At 38.7% G+C, this 18,836-nt stretch overlaps 1 protein-coding gene across 1 annotated transcript in view; it reads right to left on the reverse strand.

Moving 5' to 3' along the window:
- The window catches only part of EIF2B3 (eukaryotic translation initiation factor 2B subunit gamma), a 98,973-nt gene that overhangs the window by 74,976 nt on the left and 5,161 nt on the right, over positions 1–18,836 (reverse strand). The window contains exon 3 of the mRNA XM_062497006.1: positions 3,738–3,897. Coding sequence (XP_062352990.1) covers positions 3,738–3,897 — 160 coding nt within the window. The remainder of the gene's footprint in view (positions 1–3,737; positions 3,898–18,836) is intronic.

Here is an 18,836-nt window from a genome sequence, read left to right on the forward strand (position 1 = left end):
ACAAATGGAAGAGCAGACATATAACTAGCACACAAAATCCCTGCAAGGAAATATGAGAAAAATGTTAAAGTGACAGTAACTTAACAAAATCATTTGAAGTATGACAATGAAAAGTAGGATGTGTTTTGTCCCCTCACAATAGATAAATAAGGACTTGACACTGCAATTGCAATTCATTAATTTTCTTACAAATTAGATCCCCATCAATTTTAAGGGCTTTAATGATGTAAAGAAATCATAACATCATAAGAGAACGTTAAGCACTTCAGTGACAAAAATAAATAAATGCCAGTCATTTTTTAAAATGCTTTTTAATCAATCATAATTAATTGACACTTGAGAAAAAGACACCCTTGTTAAAGATTCAGTATCCCCACCCTTTCAACTGAGAGGATTTCACATGATGCAGCAGCCTTCAAGACCACCAAGAGGTCTTCTGGCAAACACAGAGAATACCAGGGATGACATGTTTGATGCTTTCAAGACAAGAAAAATAAGCAGGAAAGAGCCACCATCCCCATCTTTTCTGCCCTTCTTTATACACAGAAAAGTTCAGACGTTATTTTCCACTCAATCCTTTGCAGGTCATCTTTAAGCACATAGCTCCATTTTGTGTGTCTGAATTCCTGACACTCTCTGTTTATTTGGGTTACTACCATTGACTAGCATTTTCATGTTGTGGGTTTTTTTTACTGCCATTGCTCTTACTGCTCAAATTAAAAAGCCAAAGAGATTATTATTGTCAATATATGATCCCCTAAATATAAAACCCAATGAACTTGACCCTGTAATTTGCAGCTGAGTCACACATTGCAGGAAACCATCAGGATGAATTTATAGCACTTAACATGCTGCAATTCAAGCTAATTTAAGAACTGTTCTTTGTATCACAGTTCTTGAATGTTCAATAATACCCCATAAGCAACAACTTTGTATCAGATTCCATGACGTACACAAAATAAAATCTTGTTGATCCTTCTCAAAAAAATGAATTGCTTTGTAGAAACAGTGAAAAAATAAATCTAATGGCTTATCATGGCATCCATTTCCTAATCCAAATACTTGAACAGTAGAGTCCAAGTACATAAAAACCTGTATGTGCCATTTAGAGAAGGAGCTAATAGTGCCACATACTATGAAAAACTGGCTAACATATTCCATGTTAATATCTTGTCTTTGGGTGCTTAAAAGCTTCACCAAGTTTTAACTGTCTGGGATGAAATTTCCAATGCCAGGTGCCTGGCTTATGAGGAACATTTGAAATACTTCAGCAAAAACCATTCAGCTGGTTCTAAGGCTAAGGAGAAAAAAAGTGTTTAGCATAAGCAGAAATGGTTTGGTGTCCCTTCCCTTGAAAAGCTCTAATCAATCTTTGAAAAACTGCAGGTTCACATGCTGTATTCTTCTCTTGCCTTCTATTTTTGCTGCAAAAGTTTCTGCATTTTTTATTCTTAAGGTCAGATTGTTCCAATTCCTCAGCCCCTGGGACTGATCAAACAGCAGGTGCTACCTAAGGTTTTCTGTATCATCAGGTGGTGCAAGCAAAGCACACAAGCCACAAGGCTACACAGCCATGCTGCGATGACTGTTCCAGGGGAAAGAGTTTCATCTGTTGTCTTTTTTTGCAGTTTGTTTTTTAGGAGGAAATAAATGTCACAAACTCACAGGGGTGAGGGGAGAGAAAAAAAAAACCATAAAAATAAGAATTCTGCAAGACAGGCTGGAAGGGAGAGAAAGCAGCCCCTGAAAACCACTGGAAACTGTGACTGTCTTTTAAAGGACACTAGATGGGACAGGAATCAGAAGAGAACAGGTGAATAGAGACAGATAAATGAACAGATTAAGACAAGAAATCAGAAATGGAACAGAAGAAGGAAACTGGCAGTGAAAGAAAACAGCAATATATACTCTTTAAGATATATATATATATAGATAGATAGATAGATATAGATATATATAATACATAACCTAAAGAGAAGCCAGGCTCTGAGCAAGGATCCTTGAGGAAGGAAACTAAGAAAAGAGAACAAGAAAGGAGGCTGGTGGGAACAAGAAGGCACCATAGGAAAAGAAAGATTGATGAGCTAAGGTAATGTTGATGCAATAGGGTGCATTTAGTCAAGTAGGAATGAAAGCCAGGAGGGTCTGGTGCTCCCTAAAATGTACTTCCCTCCTCCAGAACCTGGAGAAGAACCTAAGATTCCTGTCTTGGCATTCCCGTGCTTTTAACAAATGACTGAAACAGGTTGGTAGGGTTCAAGTTTTATCTGAGGCAGTTCACAGGAAAGTTGTCATAAAAATTCACAGGAAACATGTCATAAGTGCTGTCCATAGCAGCTCAAGTGGTGCATTGGGTGGGAGATCTTAGCATTGAGCCCCACAGAAAAATACCAGGGGTGAAAAAACACTTCTACATAATGGAATTTTAGTATTTTCAAGTTTGGTCTTTTACAGGTCTGAAAAAACATACACAAATTTTAACAAGTCAGAGTTATGCTACAAAGTCAAGCACACAGACATAAAAAACAAGCAAAATAAAAATGTATGTACAATCTGATGTGTTTATACTTGCAAAGAGTCTTCAGATAATCTTGTTTATCCTCACAGACCTCCTCACCCCCACCCTGTGTGCTCAGAGCTCACATGCTGGGCATGATGATTAACCATATGATGTTTAACCATAGACCCATTAGTTTACAATTCCTGAATGCTCAACTCTGTGCTGTAGCAGTGCTCTTGACAATGTTTTATGTGCCATTAACACTTAGACTGCCTTTTCAAAAACAGGGGAGTTAGAGCTGTTCCAGAGTCTAAGACCTAAATGCTTTCAGTCCTACTAACCTTACACGTTGCTTCAGAAAAATCTTCACGCAGAGCTTAAGCAGTTTTCTTTTAAAAACATATCTCCTCCACTTTCAGACAACTGTTGGCTTGCATTTCACTCCTCTCTCCAACAGTTTCAAGCTACATCTTCTTACCTGTATTCCAGTAATGCCTCTGAGCTTTAACCATGGACCAGGACCCACTAAGCTGACAATAATCAAGGCTCAGCATTTTAACATATATTATTAAAAGAAAATGAGAGGTACGGTGTGGGAACAACTGTGTGGTATTTAGTATTTTTATCATATAAGTAAAATGGGTATAATAGCCCTGTTCTGCCTTACAGCAGTGTTGTGAGAACAGATACATTAAAGATAACAAGGCACTAACTAAGACATTATGGTAAGAGGGATGAGATAAGCATCTAATCAACTCCTCAAAATCAGCAGGAGTTCTGCCTAGCAAAAGGCTCCTGGATGTGATTTCAGAAGAATAATTCACTACATACCATGAGATAGGAGAAATTTTAGAAGTGTTTGTTACCCACCTAGCGCTGGTCCCTACAGTCAGTGTAAAATTCCCAGTTGATGCTTAGTGCTCTTGAAAAACCTAACGGTTTTAATGTTCATATACAACAAAAATTCAGGGTTTCATCCAAAACTCACTGAAGTCACCTGGAGCTTTTCCCTTAACTCTTGTGAGCTTTGGATCACAGCCTGCAAGATTACATGAATCTAATACTTAATTCTGAGCTGGAAAAAAAACAAGTCACACCCTCACCAGGGAATCTGAGGAAAAACACGGTATCTGTGCCTTTTTTATTTCTTTTGCTCTGGGACTGATAACTAAACATATCACACATACCAGTGGTTTCTCTATAATTTATTAATAAATATGTATGCCTACCTACATACCTGGCTTTTTTTTCCCTTTCTGTCCTGGTACCACTTCTGTTGGTTCATGAGTTTTCTTCATCAACATGGAGAGAGTAGCATCATGCGTCCGAAAGAGGTCCACAACTTCGTATAAATCAACATCTGAGATCAGATCGCAGCTCAACACCAAGACATCAGTCTGTCAAAGAAGGAAAAAAAAAAAACAGCAAACCTTTCAGAGATACAGATTACCACATATGGACTAGCATTTGAGGACCCAAAAACAAATACAAATTTTAACTTTTTTCTTTCTTTCTTTTACCCTAAATTTACCTCCGCCAAAAACAGCTCCTGGTTTTTACCAGTGCGCTTTTCTTGAGTCCTGCTGTTACTGTTATTTGGTTAATGCTTTTCCAGCTTTGGACCACAAAGAATATGTGACCATCTAAATTGTCTTCATCTGGTCTCCTAAGGACACAGAAGCCATGGCTTTTAAGACCAACAAGAAATTCTGCAGTACTTTCAACAGCTACTTTTAGTTATATAATGATGTAGGAAAGAAATCCTTCTGAAGGACTCTTTTTTAGCTGACTTTGCATCTGGCTACAAACTGCTGGAAAAGATATTTAAACAATGTTATTTTATTGGGGGACAAGAAAAAAAAAAAATACTATCTAGGATGTGATTTACTCAGTAATTGCACCGGGATGGTGGGCTCAGTTTAGAAATACATTTCCTAAAACCAGCAATACCCCATACTACAAGGAAAAAAAAAAAAAGGACCTTAGCTACAAGCCTCCTATTAAATAGAACCTAATTTTGACCTCAAAGGATTCCAAAGTCCCTTATACAGTTTTTAAGCTCATTGCTGCACAAATCACAGGAACACTGTCACACATTGATCAAGACACAAGCTTCCTTAATGGTGCACACTATCAATGTAATCTAAAAACTCTTATTTAGAAAACATTTTCTGTATTTCATGTGGGTTGTGGAATATGCTGCCAAAAACCTATGAGTTCAGCAATTAATTTCATTTAAACTAATCCTAACATAATATTTGTGCAGCGTGGCCTACAGAAAAGTAGCAGATTTCCCCTTTTTGTTAATGATCAACCCTCTAAAGGCCTCTCCAGAAGAAAGTGCTTCTTTCCTGACAGTTACCATTTTCAATTTTCTGCTACCATTTCCCATGTTAAGCCTCCCTGCAGTGTGACATGGCTGCCTAGTTTTGTCTTTTTAAAAGACAATATTTAATGAGAAGGGCATTAGATAATACTTAGAAAAACCTGAGTTAATCCATGGAGGATCAATCAGTAATTCTACTCTTACTTTTGAAAACTATCTTGGTTTAAAGCAAACTATTTCAGGATTGACCTCTCGTTCCAGAAAGGTTTATTACAGAAAAGCTTGCTTTACAGACTTTATCTAACACTAGGAGATTCCATATTGTAGTTGAGATTAGCTGAGGTCTGGTATTTACATTATTTGACATGTTCTTCTCTAACTGCTAGGCAGTTTCATGTATTTACTAATAAGGCATTGGAATTCATCATGTCACAAACTGTTGGAGCTGCTGATTTGGCATGCTTTGCAAAAGGTCAAGCTCTTCCATTTTGATGTGATTTCTCCCCACTTTACTGAGAAACACCTGGCTGCTTCACAGGAAGAAACAATCTGCAGGTTGAGAATTTTACACATTCAAAACCTGACTTGCATCACTCCTTTTAACGTATTTTCAAAATGTGTATTTTATATTACAGTTTTTCGCAAGAAAAGTGTTTTAATTAGCACTTCTCTAAAAGAATCCAACATGCACACATTGAAAAAAACCCCAACAACGCAAACCACTAAAACAAGTTACCCAGCACTCGGGAGCAGCCCTGCTCCAACATTCCAGGGTGTACAAAGAAAATAAGAAAAAAATTCAGCTTGTTGTGGAAGCAAATCTCCCGCTTCACAACTGTAAACTGTGAAGAAACACATATTAAATATCCTGGAAAATCCTGCAAAATTTTCAGATATTCTGTTTTTACAAGAGCTTGAATGAATTACGATGTTTGCAGAAAAGGCCAGAAGTTATTCAAGACCCATATAAACAGACCTGTACTTTTCAAACTCACTTTATAGAAGGAAGAGATTGCCAGCTTCAAATCTAGATGCATTCACTCCAGTGGTGAAAATAAGAAATGAGAGAGACTGACACCCCAAAAGTCTTATACTAAGGAATGACTATCTGGACTTGTAAAACAAATCTTGTAATTATTTCACATTTTACTAAATGCTTTAATCTGTCACTAATGCAAAAACCCAACAAGCGTTTCATAGTTCTGACCAAGCTCCTGGGTTTTTTCTTCTCCCTATAGGACAAGCTTTTTGCAAAAACTGAATGCAAGACCCCTGAGGAGCATACGGGAACAGAATCACCAAATGTCTGGTTGCCATCTGTTCTACCCATTTACTCTCCCAATATGTAAATAAACGTCAGTGAGCACAGGGACCAGTGAAACACACAGTTGCTCTGTAAAGCCCACATTTCTGCCTCTCCTCCTGATGAGCAGAGCAGTGGCCTCAGAAGCACGCTGAGAATACACCATGAAAGGCTCTTTTGGGACTTGACAGCCTCCCCTTTGAAACACCACCCCCTCATAAATAAAGCCCTCACTGTCTAATGGATGCACTTTTTTTTTCCCAGTGTACAACTCCTGAACGAATAAACTAATGGCTGAATGAAAAAATAAACTATCCTAGAACCTTAGCAGAAGTGTGTGTTTTTCTTTACGTTTTCGAGGTGGGTGTAGAAGAAAGAAAATAAATGGTAGAACTTGTGGGTTTTTTACATATATACATGTCAAATAAATGCAGTGCACCTTTCCCAGTGAGCCACTGATAGAAAGAAGTACATTTTTATTACATGCACTCACGTGCTAACAAGGGGTATGTGAACATACTTGACTTCATGAATTATGCAAACACCTAAGTACACACACATCTCTTAATGAAATACATGTAACAATGATTACATCAACCCCAAACTATTATACAAACAGATGATAAGAATCAACATGAACTGATTAAAAAAACCCCAGCATGCACACACCTCAAGCAGAACAACCTTTCCTTGCAAAAGAAAAAATGCACACACGAATGAACTCTTAACACGCATTACAACCACAGGCAGGACAAGGCAAGGCAAGGGTCTTAAATCAAGAAAACCATCTAATGGATAGAGCAAGAAACAAATACTTGGAATATCTGGTATTTTCCTGCTCTGCCAAACTTGACACATGCCATTTTGTCTCTGCTATTTTTATGACAAAGAGAAGCCCTCATCACAGACCAGGGCTCTACACAGCTCTCCTGTAACAGAAGCTGCTATACAGAGCAGGTGAAAAGGCCATCAAGCATTAAGAGAACAGCAAATGATTTTGGGTTGAGGAGCACAGGAAAACACTGTACTGCTACTCATAGGGACACTAGCCCAGCCCTGCTGGTAGCACAGCTCATGTTTTTGTGAGCATCACAAGAGTCACAGAAAAGACAAGGAGAATATAATGCTCCTTGGAAGCATTAACCTGGGTCTTAGCAGTACCTTTTAACCTCAGATTTGCAATTCACTCACTCAAATGAAAAACTGAGACTAGGCTACTGCCCAGTGGAGAAAAGCAGGATTCTGCAGAGATCATCCCCCTATGATCTGAGTTTCAAGAAGATCCTTCTGCATCTCTACTGACTTCATAAATTATGGGAGCTCTGGGCTTTCAGTCCAACCATCCCTGAATACAGAGTATTCAGTTAAGTCAAGTATGAAAAAATGGCACTAAGGTCCTTGACTATCCACTCTACCTTTCTAACATTGGCTAACAGCACTTCAACATCAAATGTTATGAACTGTGAAATGAGCAGATATGAATTAAGTTAAATACTTGATCCAGATAAATAAAACAGTGTAATATAAAACATGAAGAGATTTATACAGAATAGAGAAAACAGTAAGGAAAAAACGCCGAAAATCAGTATGTCAACAATTATATTAAACCAGCACAATATGGAAAATATACACAAAAACAAGACCAAAAAGCAGATTGTTTCAAGAACTCGGATCAAGACAGCCGATTTAAAAATAGAAAACATGTTTTCAATGGAACTAATTCATACCACAGATCAAAAGATGGATGCAATTATATGGTGTAATATACCAGCATAAATAAAAAGCCTTGGACTTTCTCACACCCCATATACAAAGGCAATGCTAAAAACCCTTTTATATGCAGCAATTATTGCTGGAGCCCTTATGATCAAACAGGAGATGTCAAGGTTACCACAGATAGCTGGCAGCAAATTATGAATTTTTAGTGGTATTCAGTATGCTTTTTCTATCAAGTATAGACAAGGGCAGGACCTCACAGCCCAAACTGCTGATGGCCTCAAAAACAGCAGACTAGAAAATGAGAAAACATGTGTTGCAAGGAAACTGTAATATGAACAAAATCAGCCTCAAGAGAAAGAGGAAAACAAATGTCAGATTGCATTATAAACAGAAAAGAAGCAAAACATCCACAAGCAGTAGAACCAGCTTCTAAAAGAACGGAAAATAGACAAAACATTGAAGCTAAATGCTAAAAGTTTCCAATTGCAAAGTACTACAGCTGAGACTTTGACAGAAAAAGAAAGAAAATCAAGAGATTAGATATATTCAACCTAAGTTAATATATGCACAAACAGAGAACTTCGCATCACTTCCTGCGGTGTCACCAAACAACAGGGGAGAGAGAGAGGAACAAGTTATAATTATTGCTGGAATTAGGACGGAGTTTTGTACACAATAGCCTGGAACATCACCCACATGTTGCATTAACAGTGGGGTTTGTGTGTAATGCTTTTTATTATTCTAAAGAGTGGAAAGGGAAAAAACAGTTTGGCTGTAGGCAAGCATTTTGATTGCTTGTTAGCGTTCTCCAGGCAAAGTCAAAGATACCTCCCAGCAATTGCATTACTCACCATTCTTCAGATCACAAACTTACATCCAAGGCTTTAGAGTATCCTTTTTTATCTCACTCTCTATTAAGAGACCTCCAATTTCCACACCTGTGACCTCTTTGAAGCCCTATGGCTGTTGCTGCAACTGGAGCAGGGGAACCTCAGTTATTTTTTGATGTCTGTAAGATCTTGTTAGCTACCAATTGAAATGGCCACCTTTGGCTGGGAATTCCCACTCTCTTTTTGTAATGTCCTTGATGGCAAGATTCAGAAGGAAATCATGATTTAGTAGTTTGCTAGCAGACATAAAGAATTTACCTACTCTGCTCTCACCTTGCAGCAGGAAGTTTTCTGTAGACCAGCACCTTCATAACTATTCTGAGGATAGAGACAGTGAAGGCACAGAATGTCCCTCAATCTGAAATCCAAAAGCAACCTCTCCTCATTAAAGGATGGAATAATTATTTTTAAACATACGTGCAATGTGAAAGGAGTTTCTTAGAGGCTTCTTTTTTCCTTACAAACAAACAAAACAAAACAAAACAAAAAACCAACCAACCAAAAAACAAAAAAAACACACCCAGGAAAGCCAAGGGAGTCTCTTCCAATTTCTTGGATGGCCCCGAATTCATCAGGTGAGGATATCTTGAGGCAATGTGAATGCCTTCATATACGTAACCTGTCATCATCACTGTTTATCTTCTCAATGAAAGCTGCAAGAAAGATGCCAGAAGCTGAGGAGGAGACTTAACTCCAGTCCTATCATATGGCTCATCCTATGTTTTGTATCAGATGGGATCATATAATGAAAACACCATTTTAGGTTATCTCTGCATCTCATGAGCTACCATCCAAAATCAATATTTTTAAATTTACATACATATAAGCGAGGAACAGGAAAGATATTCAAGCCTAGAAGGCCTCCTGTCTCCTCCCAGAAGGAAGTCTTGTTACCTATACTCAAACTGACATGTGGAGCAGAAAAGGGTAATTTACCAAACCAAACACAGAAGTTCAGAGATGAACAGAAGTTCATAAACTTATTAAGGATGCTTTCAAAGCAGAACACTGATATTATGACACTTATCAAACTGTAAAACTTCTGGTCTGGAACATAAGGTTTGCAATCCACCTTTTCATCTGGTTTCAACTAAATCAATCTTGTCCTACTTATAACAGTACTCCAAAAGTAATTTTCCCAACTTAGTCCTCTACCCACATTACACTTCTTTGCTGGTTCTGTTTTCCACCACACAAAGCACAAGCTGTCCTTTTAATAGTCCTTTAATAGTCCTTTCACTGTCCTTTTAATAGCCTATCCCATCCACTCAGCAAATCAACTTCTACCTCACTTCAATACAAGACGACAGCCCCGGTATCTATTTCTGTATCTTCTAAAGGACTTTAGCCTCTGATGGTTTTTTTTGTTTTGTTTTGTTTTTTAACTAAAAGAAATCTGCTACCCTTACACCTGCAGAGCTACACTGACAATTGTCATGCTATCAGTATGCTGGGGCACTGGACTGACACAGTTGATCCTGTCTTGGCAGGCTCTCTAATTTGTCTGAGATCAGGGTCATCTTCTTGGGTTTATGTCCCAAACCTGAGTATGCCACAGAGGAGACTTTTCCCATCTAAAGGCATCCAGAAGTGTGCAGCGTGACTGCACACACTCAGGGGAGCACCCCAGAACCCAGCCCCTGAATTTGTCAGCTCATGGAGGGTAAGCCTGGCAAGGTAAATTCTCTCCTGGCTCAATGCAGTGCATGGACTGAGCCCTTCTCCACGGGCAGAACTCCAGAAACAAATGGCACTCTCCTCGCCACTGCTATTCCTGGAAGGCAGGTTTCCAGACTACCTGGACAGCAGCACTACCAGACTTGCTGTGCAGCTGATCTTGGACTCTGCCTCACATGAACAGAAAGGAGAATACAGCAGTCGGGCTCCAACCTCAACAGCAGCAGCACAGCAGGAATTGCTGCCAAAGCCCAGAGCTCAAGCCCAGGCTTAACACTTAATGTAAGCAGAGCCTTAGGCAGTCAGGTGCTGTAGTCATACACACAATAATAATAAAAAGTAGTCCTAATGGAGCTCAACCAGCTCAACTTATTGAAGGGAAAGAAGGCCTTTGCCCACAGCTAGAAATCAGCTCAACTGCAGAGCTCAGCAGCACATCAAAAAGCAGGAATGACAGGATTCAGGGGCTAGGAACCAGCGATCAGCATAGGAATAAAATGCCAAGTGGTTTAAGAGGGAGAATAAGTATAACCTGGAATAAAACATCAAAGTATGTAATAGGCAATTCATACATTCTAGTACATGAAGAACATCTTGCTGTATTTCAGAAACACTTTCACTAAGTCACCCCTAAGTTTAGGGGCTAACAGCCCTAACTAGTGGGTGTAAACTCCCATACAGACTAGAGGGTCATAATGGTTCCTTGCAGTCTCAAACTAGACAGTAAATAAAAACCAAAACATACAAGTGTGTGTCCTCAGGAATAATTCTGCCATCCTGCAGCTGGTATCACCACAATCTTAAATTTAAAAAACTCTTTCCAAGGTCAAAACAAGTCATTACACAACACCCAGTTTCAACACTACTTCAAAAGAAAAACCAAATTCTGATGTACTCTGCAAAGCAGAGACTCTATGAGACAGCTCAGTGGAATTGCTACTGTGCACCAGCCTGCACAGGAATGACAACCATCTGCCTGAAACCCCATCAGCCTTGTTCAAATTTTGGGGCTCTTCTTCTCTAAATACTTTTCACGCCATGGTAAGTAAGAGCACTATTATAAGCTGTAGATTCCTAAACTATCTCCCACACAGTATCATTTTCTCCTCTAGCACCTTTCCAATTTTTCCAACGGTGTTTGGTCTGCAGCAACTGCTGCTGTAAGAAAAATGTTATGAAAACTTCAAAACCTCCACTGCTATTTCCAGCACTATTAGTCCACATCCAGAATTTTCACCATCTTCCCAAAGACACTGACTGAATTTATACTACAGAAGAATATCTAAAATTGTTTCAAGAAAATCTGAATGCACATTTGCTTTTCCATTTTCAGCACAGAACCAAGAAAAAAATGAGATACCCTGTTTGGGTTTCCCATTTAGCACAGCATGACAAAAATGCAAAATTAAATTCCAGGTATCCTAAAGTCCACTGATCTTCACCATGGCCTTCACCAAATTAAACAGCGGCAGAAAACTAGCGCTGAGAAGATGGACAGCCTTTGGGATAGTTTGTGCTGTTCACAGCATCACTTTCCTATTATCAGTGTTACACAACTGTACCAAGCAGCAAAAACAGACAAAGGGGAAGACCCACTCCACCACAATAAGTCCATGTGCTGACATTTGGCATCTCCTTCCTCCCACGTGCCCCAAAAACTGGAACTAGGTATTTCGGCTCCAAGACACAGATCAGTTGTGTTGGTTCTGAAAAATTCTATTTTCTCTTTCAGGGGAAGAATATCACCTGCAATTATACCTTTTTTGGACTTTCTTCTGGAAGAACATTCCTTCCTTGCTGCCTGCAGCCTTTTTTACTTTGTTTCTAGCCTGTGGATTTTCTACTTAAGTATTTTCCCCATGTTTGGATCTTAACAGCTCTTTCCTCATAGAATGTTTGGGCTTTTCATGGCAATTGTGGGCATTACAGCTGTCACACTGTCATGGTTAAAGCACAGTAAGTTATTTACATAGGGCAGCTGTACATATTTTAAATAGGGAAAATGAAAGAGGATTTACCAAAATGAACACTACTATTTAGTCCCCCAAAATGAAAACTAGTAGTGCCTGACAAAACCAGGAAAATATTTTCACCAGGATGCTTTTAAATAAATTACTTCAGCTACATGCATGTGCAAAGAGCTTGCTGTGTCTGCAAGTAGAATAGGCTGAATTTGTGTAATTCATCAGAAACCACAGAGGGCCTAAATGAAAACACACACTGTAATACAGGAAAAGCACTGACCATTAACTTCTACATGGGAACAAGAGACATTGGTTAACATAATGAGCACAGGCCTGGAGTTCCCAGGAGCATGAAAAGGATAAGGATATGCAACAACTGAAAGTGACAGGCATCCCAGGTCTGCCAATGACTCTTCTTGCAAAACACCTAAGGTTTTGCCTGCCTGTATAATGGCAGGCATCCTCTTTAGCTGACAATGGGCAGACTAGCAAATGCCCCAATAATTATTCTTGATCCAACCTTCACAGCTAATTGCTTTATTCAAACTTCTGGTGTTAACCCATTATCCATAGTAAACCTGAGCAACACAATAGTTTAATTAGCTAGAGTCTTCTAAAGCTGAGTAACATTAAAAAATAAAACAACAAACAAACAAACAAACAAACAAAAATCCCCAGCAATTGCTGAATTCTCTCCTTCCCTGCTAGAAAAAATAATGATCAGTTAAAAGTCTTGAACACAATCTTCAAGCACAGAGTCAGGCAGTGGTGTATAGTTCCTCACAGCCACACAGCCTGAGCACCTGCCTGTGTAGCTGCTTTCTACCAAGACCATCAGCTGTGCTTTGGGAATGGGACTTGGGCCTGCAAGCTGTAATAAATTTTGGCTAGTGCCTTCAGCGATAGCAGCTTTCAGTAAGAGGCAGAGACAGAAAAAAAGATGCTACATACCCTGTAAGCTGCCATCTGATACATATGCTTTCTCTACTAACAATATTGTGAAAGGCAGACTCAGAAAAAACACCAAGACAGCATTTTTATTTGCATTTTGAGCACTTAAGTAAACAACGTTTGCTGTCAGCTGTGCTAGAAGAAAATTATGAAATTACTTTTACTACTTCAAAACAGATTAACAGAATATTTAGTTCAGTCTTGCTATTATATATAGAGAGACCTTGTCTCTTACAAATGAATTTAATTTGGGCTTTTTATTTCCACTGACAGTACAAAAAAATACATAACTCTATATTATGGGGACATAAGTTTTTCTTTCCATGCTCACCGAACTCTGCTCAGTTGTACCAAAAGGATTCAGATTCCATCTTCCAGCCGTTCCAGCAAGCTTACTTACATCATGTGTTTGGAAAGGAGATTTTTCAGCAGAGGAAGCGGAGCGCTTCACCATGCTGGCCAAGACTCCACGGATCAGTGACCCTCAGCAGCACACAGACCACCACCGTGACATCACACTTTCCACAACACGGATCCCAAAGATGCACATACCAAGAGAATCTGGAGTTTCAATCTTTGTTTATTTGTTCTAATAAAGTTGGTTTTTCTTCTTCTTTTTAGTAGCTTTTTAGGGTTTGTTTTGCTTTGCTTTTAAAGAATTGTATTACTTTGTAATCTTACTTTTTGAAATTGAGAAAACCAGGTGGACCACCTGAGATGAAACATTTCTCTCACAAGCACTCACCAGTGATAGCAGCAGAAGACAAGCTGATTAATTCACACCATGTTATTCAGCACTTCCATTAACACAGCTAAGGGCTCATCAAGGGAGGAAAATATGAAATTGTTCCATTGCTGTTACTCTGCTGGAACGCCACATTTTAATGACTGTCTGGAGTATAGTTAAGTGACACAAGGGAGAGAAATGCTTAATAGAAGATGAAAATAATATAGACTCAGTGAAGACAAATGTTTGATCCAGGCACACCCAATACACCCAAAACACAGATTCATGAGTTAACCAGGTTTTTCAACCTGCTGCCTGGAGAGCCCCAGCCTGGGAGGTGGTGCCAGACACCAGCTGCTGGGTCTGGTAAAATTTGGCACAGGAAACGAAATGGTGAAGTATCAGAGATGCCTAAATTTCAGAGGAACTAATTTGTAAACTATAGTGACACCCGTTGCCATTTATTTTTTTCATCAACAGTAAACTACAATCCACAAAAAGGGCTTTAGCAGCCTGATGAATGGTACAAGCAGGTGGTCACAGAAACACAGCTCTCAAACGGGTTTCCTGAGTGAAGAGCTTTGCCTCCTGTCATTGATTTACTTAGTTTATTCAAAAGCAAACAAAAAACCAAGAAAATAGCTTCTCATTCCAGGAGGAAATTAGTGGATTCTTATCTTGTTTACTCCTGGAAAACTGTCTCACAATCCTATTCTGCTCTGATTAAAACCTTTCTGTAATTTTTAGCCTATGTTTCCTCAGCAAATTAAAACCCATTTATACTCCACTCTGAATATCTTATCTCCTTTTCTAGCGTTTGTCTCACATTTATACATTTGAGTTCCACACCTGCTCAGTATTCCTGGCAAACAACCCCTTCTCATTGCCTTAAGCAATAGAATTAATTTCTCATCTCTACCATAAAGAATACTTTACCTGACACATTCTAGTTTTGCATTAACCTTTCCTTCCTCCATCAGAGTGGCTGCTTATCATCACGCTATTTCAACTAGTACACTCTGAGACATTGCAATTTACTCTTGGGCTTCTAGCTCCTACCACAATATTCTTGTTACTATTCCCCAAAATCACAAGTTGTGTGTCACCAGTGAAACTCTGTGTGCTGTAACTGTGTTATAACATGGCAGGTCATGGCACACATTTTGCACTCTGGTCCCGTGAATTAGCCAAAGGAGGTCTACTGAACTGCAAGAGAATGGCAGCAGAAGTCAAATAAATGAAGACCACATTGGATGTACCAGAAAAAAAACCACACTGGATGTACCAGAGGACTTTACAATATGACTTGAAGAAAGCATGTCCACTAATACCAGCTACAGAGGAAAAGCCTTCCTAAGTGAGCCATGGGATTTCATTGCATGAAATTACAAGGAACATCAAAATAAGTTCACTTTATAGAAGGCTACTCTCCCCATAATAATGAAAAAAAAAAATTACCACTGAAAGACAAGCTCCCTACAAAACAAAACTGCATCATCTGCTACCACAGCCTGCAGGAGACAGGACTCAATCTCTTCTTGTGCTAGAAAGTGTATCATGTGTCACCACTGAAACAGTCAAGACTTTTACTGACTTACCTATTACTCAGATTCAACTCATCTGAATGCTCCAGCCAATGCTGCTTACCAATGAAAACCAGAAACAAGGACTAGTAATAGTTATTGAGGAGAAAGCAATTAAATATTATTTTAAAGAAAAGCCGTATCTCTTACATGGAACCCCTTCCACATTGCTCCAAGCAATTAGCAAGTTTAGGATGATAAAGAAAAATAAATAAATTAAATAAAAACAAGCTCATGGAAGTTATTAAATTACACCTTAACACCTGCTGTGTGCACCTGCAAAATCAGCCTTACTGTTTCACTAAAAATGATCACCAAACACTGATCACATTTGAAAACCCCTTAATCTTGAAGCAGTATGTATGAGGAAATTTGAGTACAAATCCAAAGCAAGATTAATGTTTTCTTATCATCTGTGGATGAGGTATTTAGTTGTTCATGCCCAGGGCTAGATTAAACCTTCCTTACATTCAAATTGTTTGCTCTTTTGTCCCTAATGAAAGTCTAGTTTTTAAAGGACCTGATTTTTAAGAAAGCAAATTATTTCTTCCCCCCCACAGATTCTCCAGGCTGCTAGAAAAGCGTGCAAAGGCAACACGCTTCCCATGCCTGTAATGGGTGAAACAGAAACCAGTAACAACCTAATTGGTAAAAGATATTTAAAAACAGTAAAATCAGAAAGTGACAGGAAAAAATCTGGATGTGGAAAATGAAATTTCATAAAGGAAAGTTTGATTTATTTTTTGTACAAAAAAGAATTTTTTATACCTCTGCTAAATAATTCTTTTTCAAACACTTCCTGACAAGTCAAGAATATTCTTTAGTGCAAACAAGAGATTAACAAGATTATACCACTTCTAATCCTACATATAAACAAGAAAATAATTGAGTCTTTGGAGCTGTACTTTAACTGTCGTATTTTGAAAAGCCATTCATTAACAATCCTTCAAAGGACGAGCAGAAAAACTAGGAACTTAAAAGACCAAAAGATTAAAACTGAAAATAATATTAAAATTCTATCAAAACCTTAAGACTGTATATTAAAATGATACCCGTGAAAGCTGCCAATAAGGCACATAGACTGTAGCAGGATCCTGAAACAAACTGCATTCCAGGGAAATGCTGGGATGGTCCACAGAAGGGCAATTAAGATCTGATCAACAGTTTTCACAATGTTCTTTAACAAGCTGTTTTCATATCCCTGTACATATCAAAACATTTAAGAAATAAATAGGTCCTACACCCACATTTTTCCTTTTTGAGAACATAATTTTAAGTGGTGCACTTAGTGTAAAACATTGATATGTGTAATTTTTTTAACTTGGTAATATAAACACAGGCAAAAAAAATCCTTACTTTCTACTCCATATGCTGCAAAATTATTTTGCAGTTACTTATATTAAGACTGACACATTCCAGATTGAGGACCTTTTTAAAATCATAGTCTAGCACACACTGAATAAACCACAACATTGGAGATTCAGAAACTGAACTACAGCTGTAATGAAGTTTCCTCAACTGTTTTCACTTAAAACAGCTTCAACTTGTATTTAATGTCCTGCTGGCTTTCTGAAGGTGGGGAAACAGAGTATGTAACATTACACAGAATAGGTAATATCATAAGGTTATCTTATGCATGAAATGGTAAGAGATTTGAGACAGAAGCCTGCTTTCCAGCACTGGTACAAATCTCTTTAATGATCCCAAGTAAATCACTTCACCTCATTATGTCTCAGTTCTCAGCTGTAGAATTGTGAGGACAAACTGATTAATGGTATTTGCTATTCAGACCCCAGAACTGAATGTTTCAGAAAACCAAACAAAACAACCCACTACACAAGTCAATTAGAGAACAACTGGTAAAAAACAGGCCGAGGAACACATAAAGTAAAACTTACAGTATCAAGTTTTCTGGTGTTCACTACTTTTCAAGGAGGTGCCTTCAGGAATCAAGTTTAGCATAATATTTTTATTGCATGAAGGATCCAAAAAAAGGATACATTCAGACTTGTAATGAACATGAAAACCCTAATGAAGTGCTACCTTGTCAATCAGGTGTAGGCTGAGACAGCCAAAAATAACAGGAAGACTTCCAACAGAGCAAAGAACCTGCATTTAGTACATCAGCTTTTGAAGTGAAATTGTCAAAAACATTATTATGTGTGCAGAGTGGGCAAACAGCAAACAAAAACTTTAATGGGTTTCCTTTGCTCTCATGAACTTCTGAACAACCTGCAAAAAGAATGACTGGCAGAGTCAGATGTTACTGTGAATGAACAGTCAGTCTTACCTGCCACCAAAAACACCAGCACCACAAAGACAGAAAACAGGTTTTGCATGCAGGTGCTCTCTTGATACTTCTGCATGGAATTCTCTAAGTCTAATCTTGACATCTAATGTTTAAAGTACCAAGCTTCATTACCCAAGGTGCAAGACAACAAAAAGGCCCAAAACTGCAGGCACAGCAAGCAGCAGTGAGACTCCTTCAGTCAAAGCTAGACAAGGCAGCAAGTCATGAAATGTTATGCTTTAGAGTGCTTTATGCACATCCCAGAATTTGTGATCAGCAGTTCTGCTACCCTTAGACATACTTCTTACTGTGCATTTATAATCTTGGCTTTACCCCCTGTCACCTGCATTGCACACAAGCAAGTTGTCTATACTGTGCCATGTTACCTTGCTTTCACTGAGCATACTTGCTCTTCTGTCTGTGGGCAATTAACTCAATTTGTGACAACTCAGTTTCAGCAACCAGTTTAAATTTCTCGTCAGGCTTTTGGCATGGGCTGCAAAAAGCCTGCCAGCAAACTATGGCCACAAGAAGCAGTTGTTTTCACCAGGGAAACTCATTCTTCAACGAGATCACTCTCCCACTGCACCGCAAACACAGCCAACATACAGCAGCTTTTCAGCTACCTCTGCTGTGGAGTTCTCTCACCTGTATCACACAGGAGAGGGCATACCCTGTAAGAGGTGCACCAGTGGTATACATATACTAGAGGAATGACTCCAAAATACACAGCGCAGCAATCTGCTCAAGAACTTAGCATATGCTTCTTTCAAATAAGAGACCACTTTGTCCTCTCTGCCCAGACAAGCAGACATGGAATAAAAAGGGCAGAAGCAGCTGCTGCCATTCAAGCACAGCATCTGACTTAGGAAAACTTGGGTGGTTTTCAGGACTACCTCACATCTT

Source organism: Cinclus cinclus, chromosome 8 (assembly GCF_963662255.1).
Source record: "Cinclus cinclus chromosome 8, bCinCin1.1, whole genome shotgun sequence".
NCBI classification, from domain to species: domain Eukaryota; kingdom Metazoa; phylum Chordata; class Aves; order Passeriformes; family Cinclidae; genus Cinclus; species Cinclus cinclus.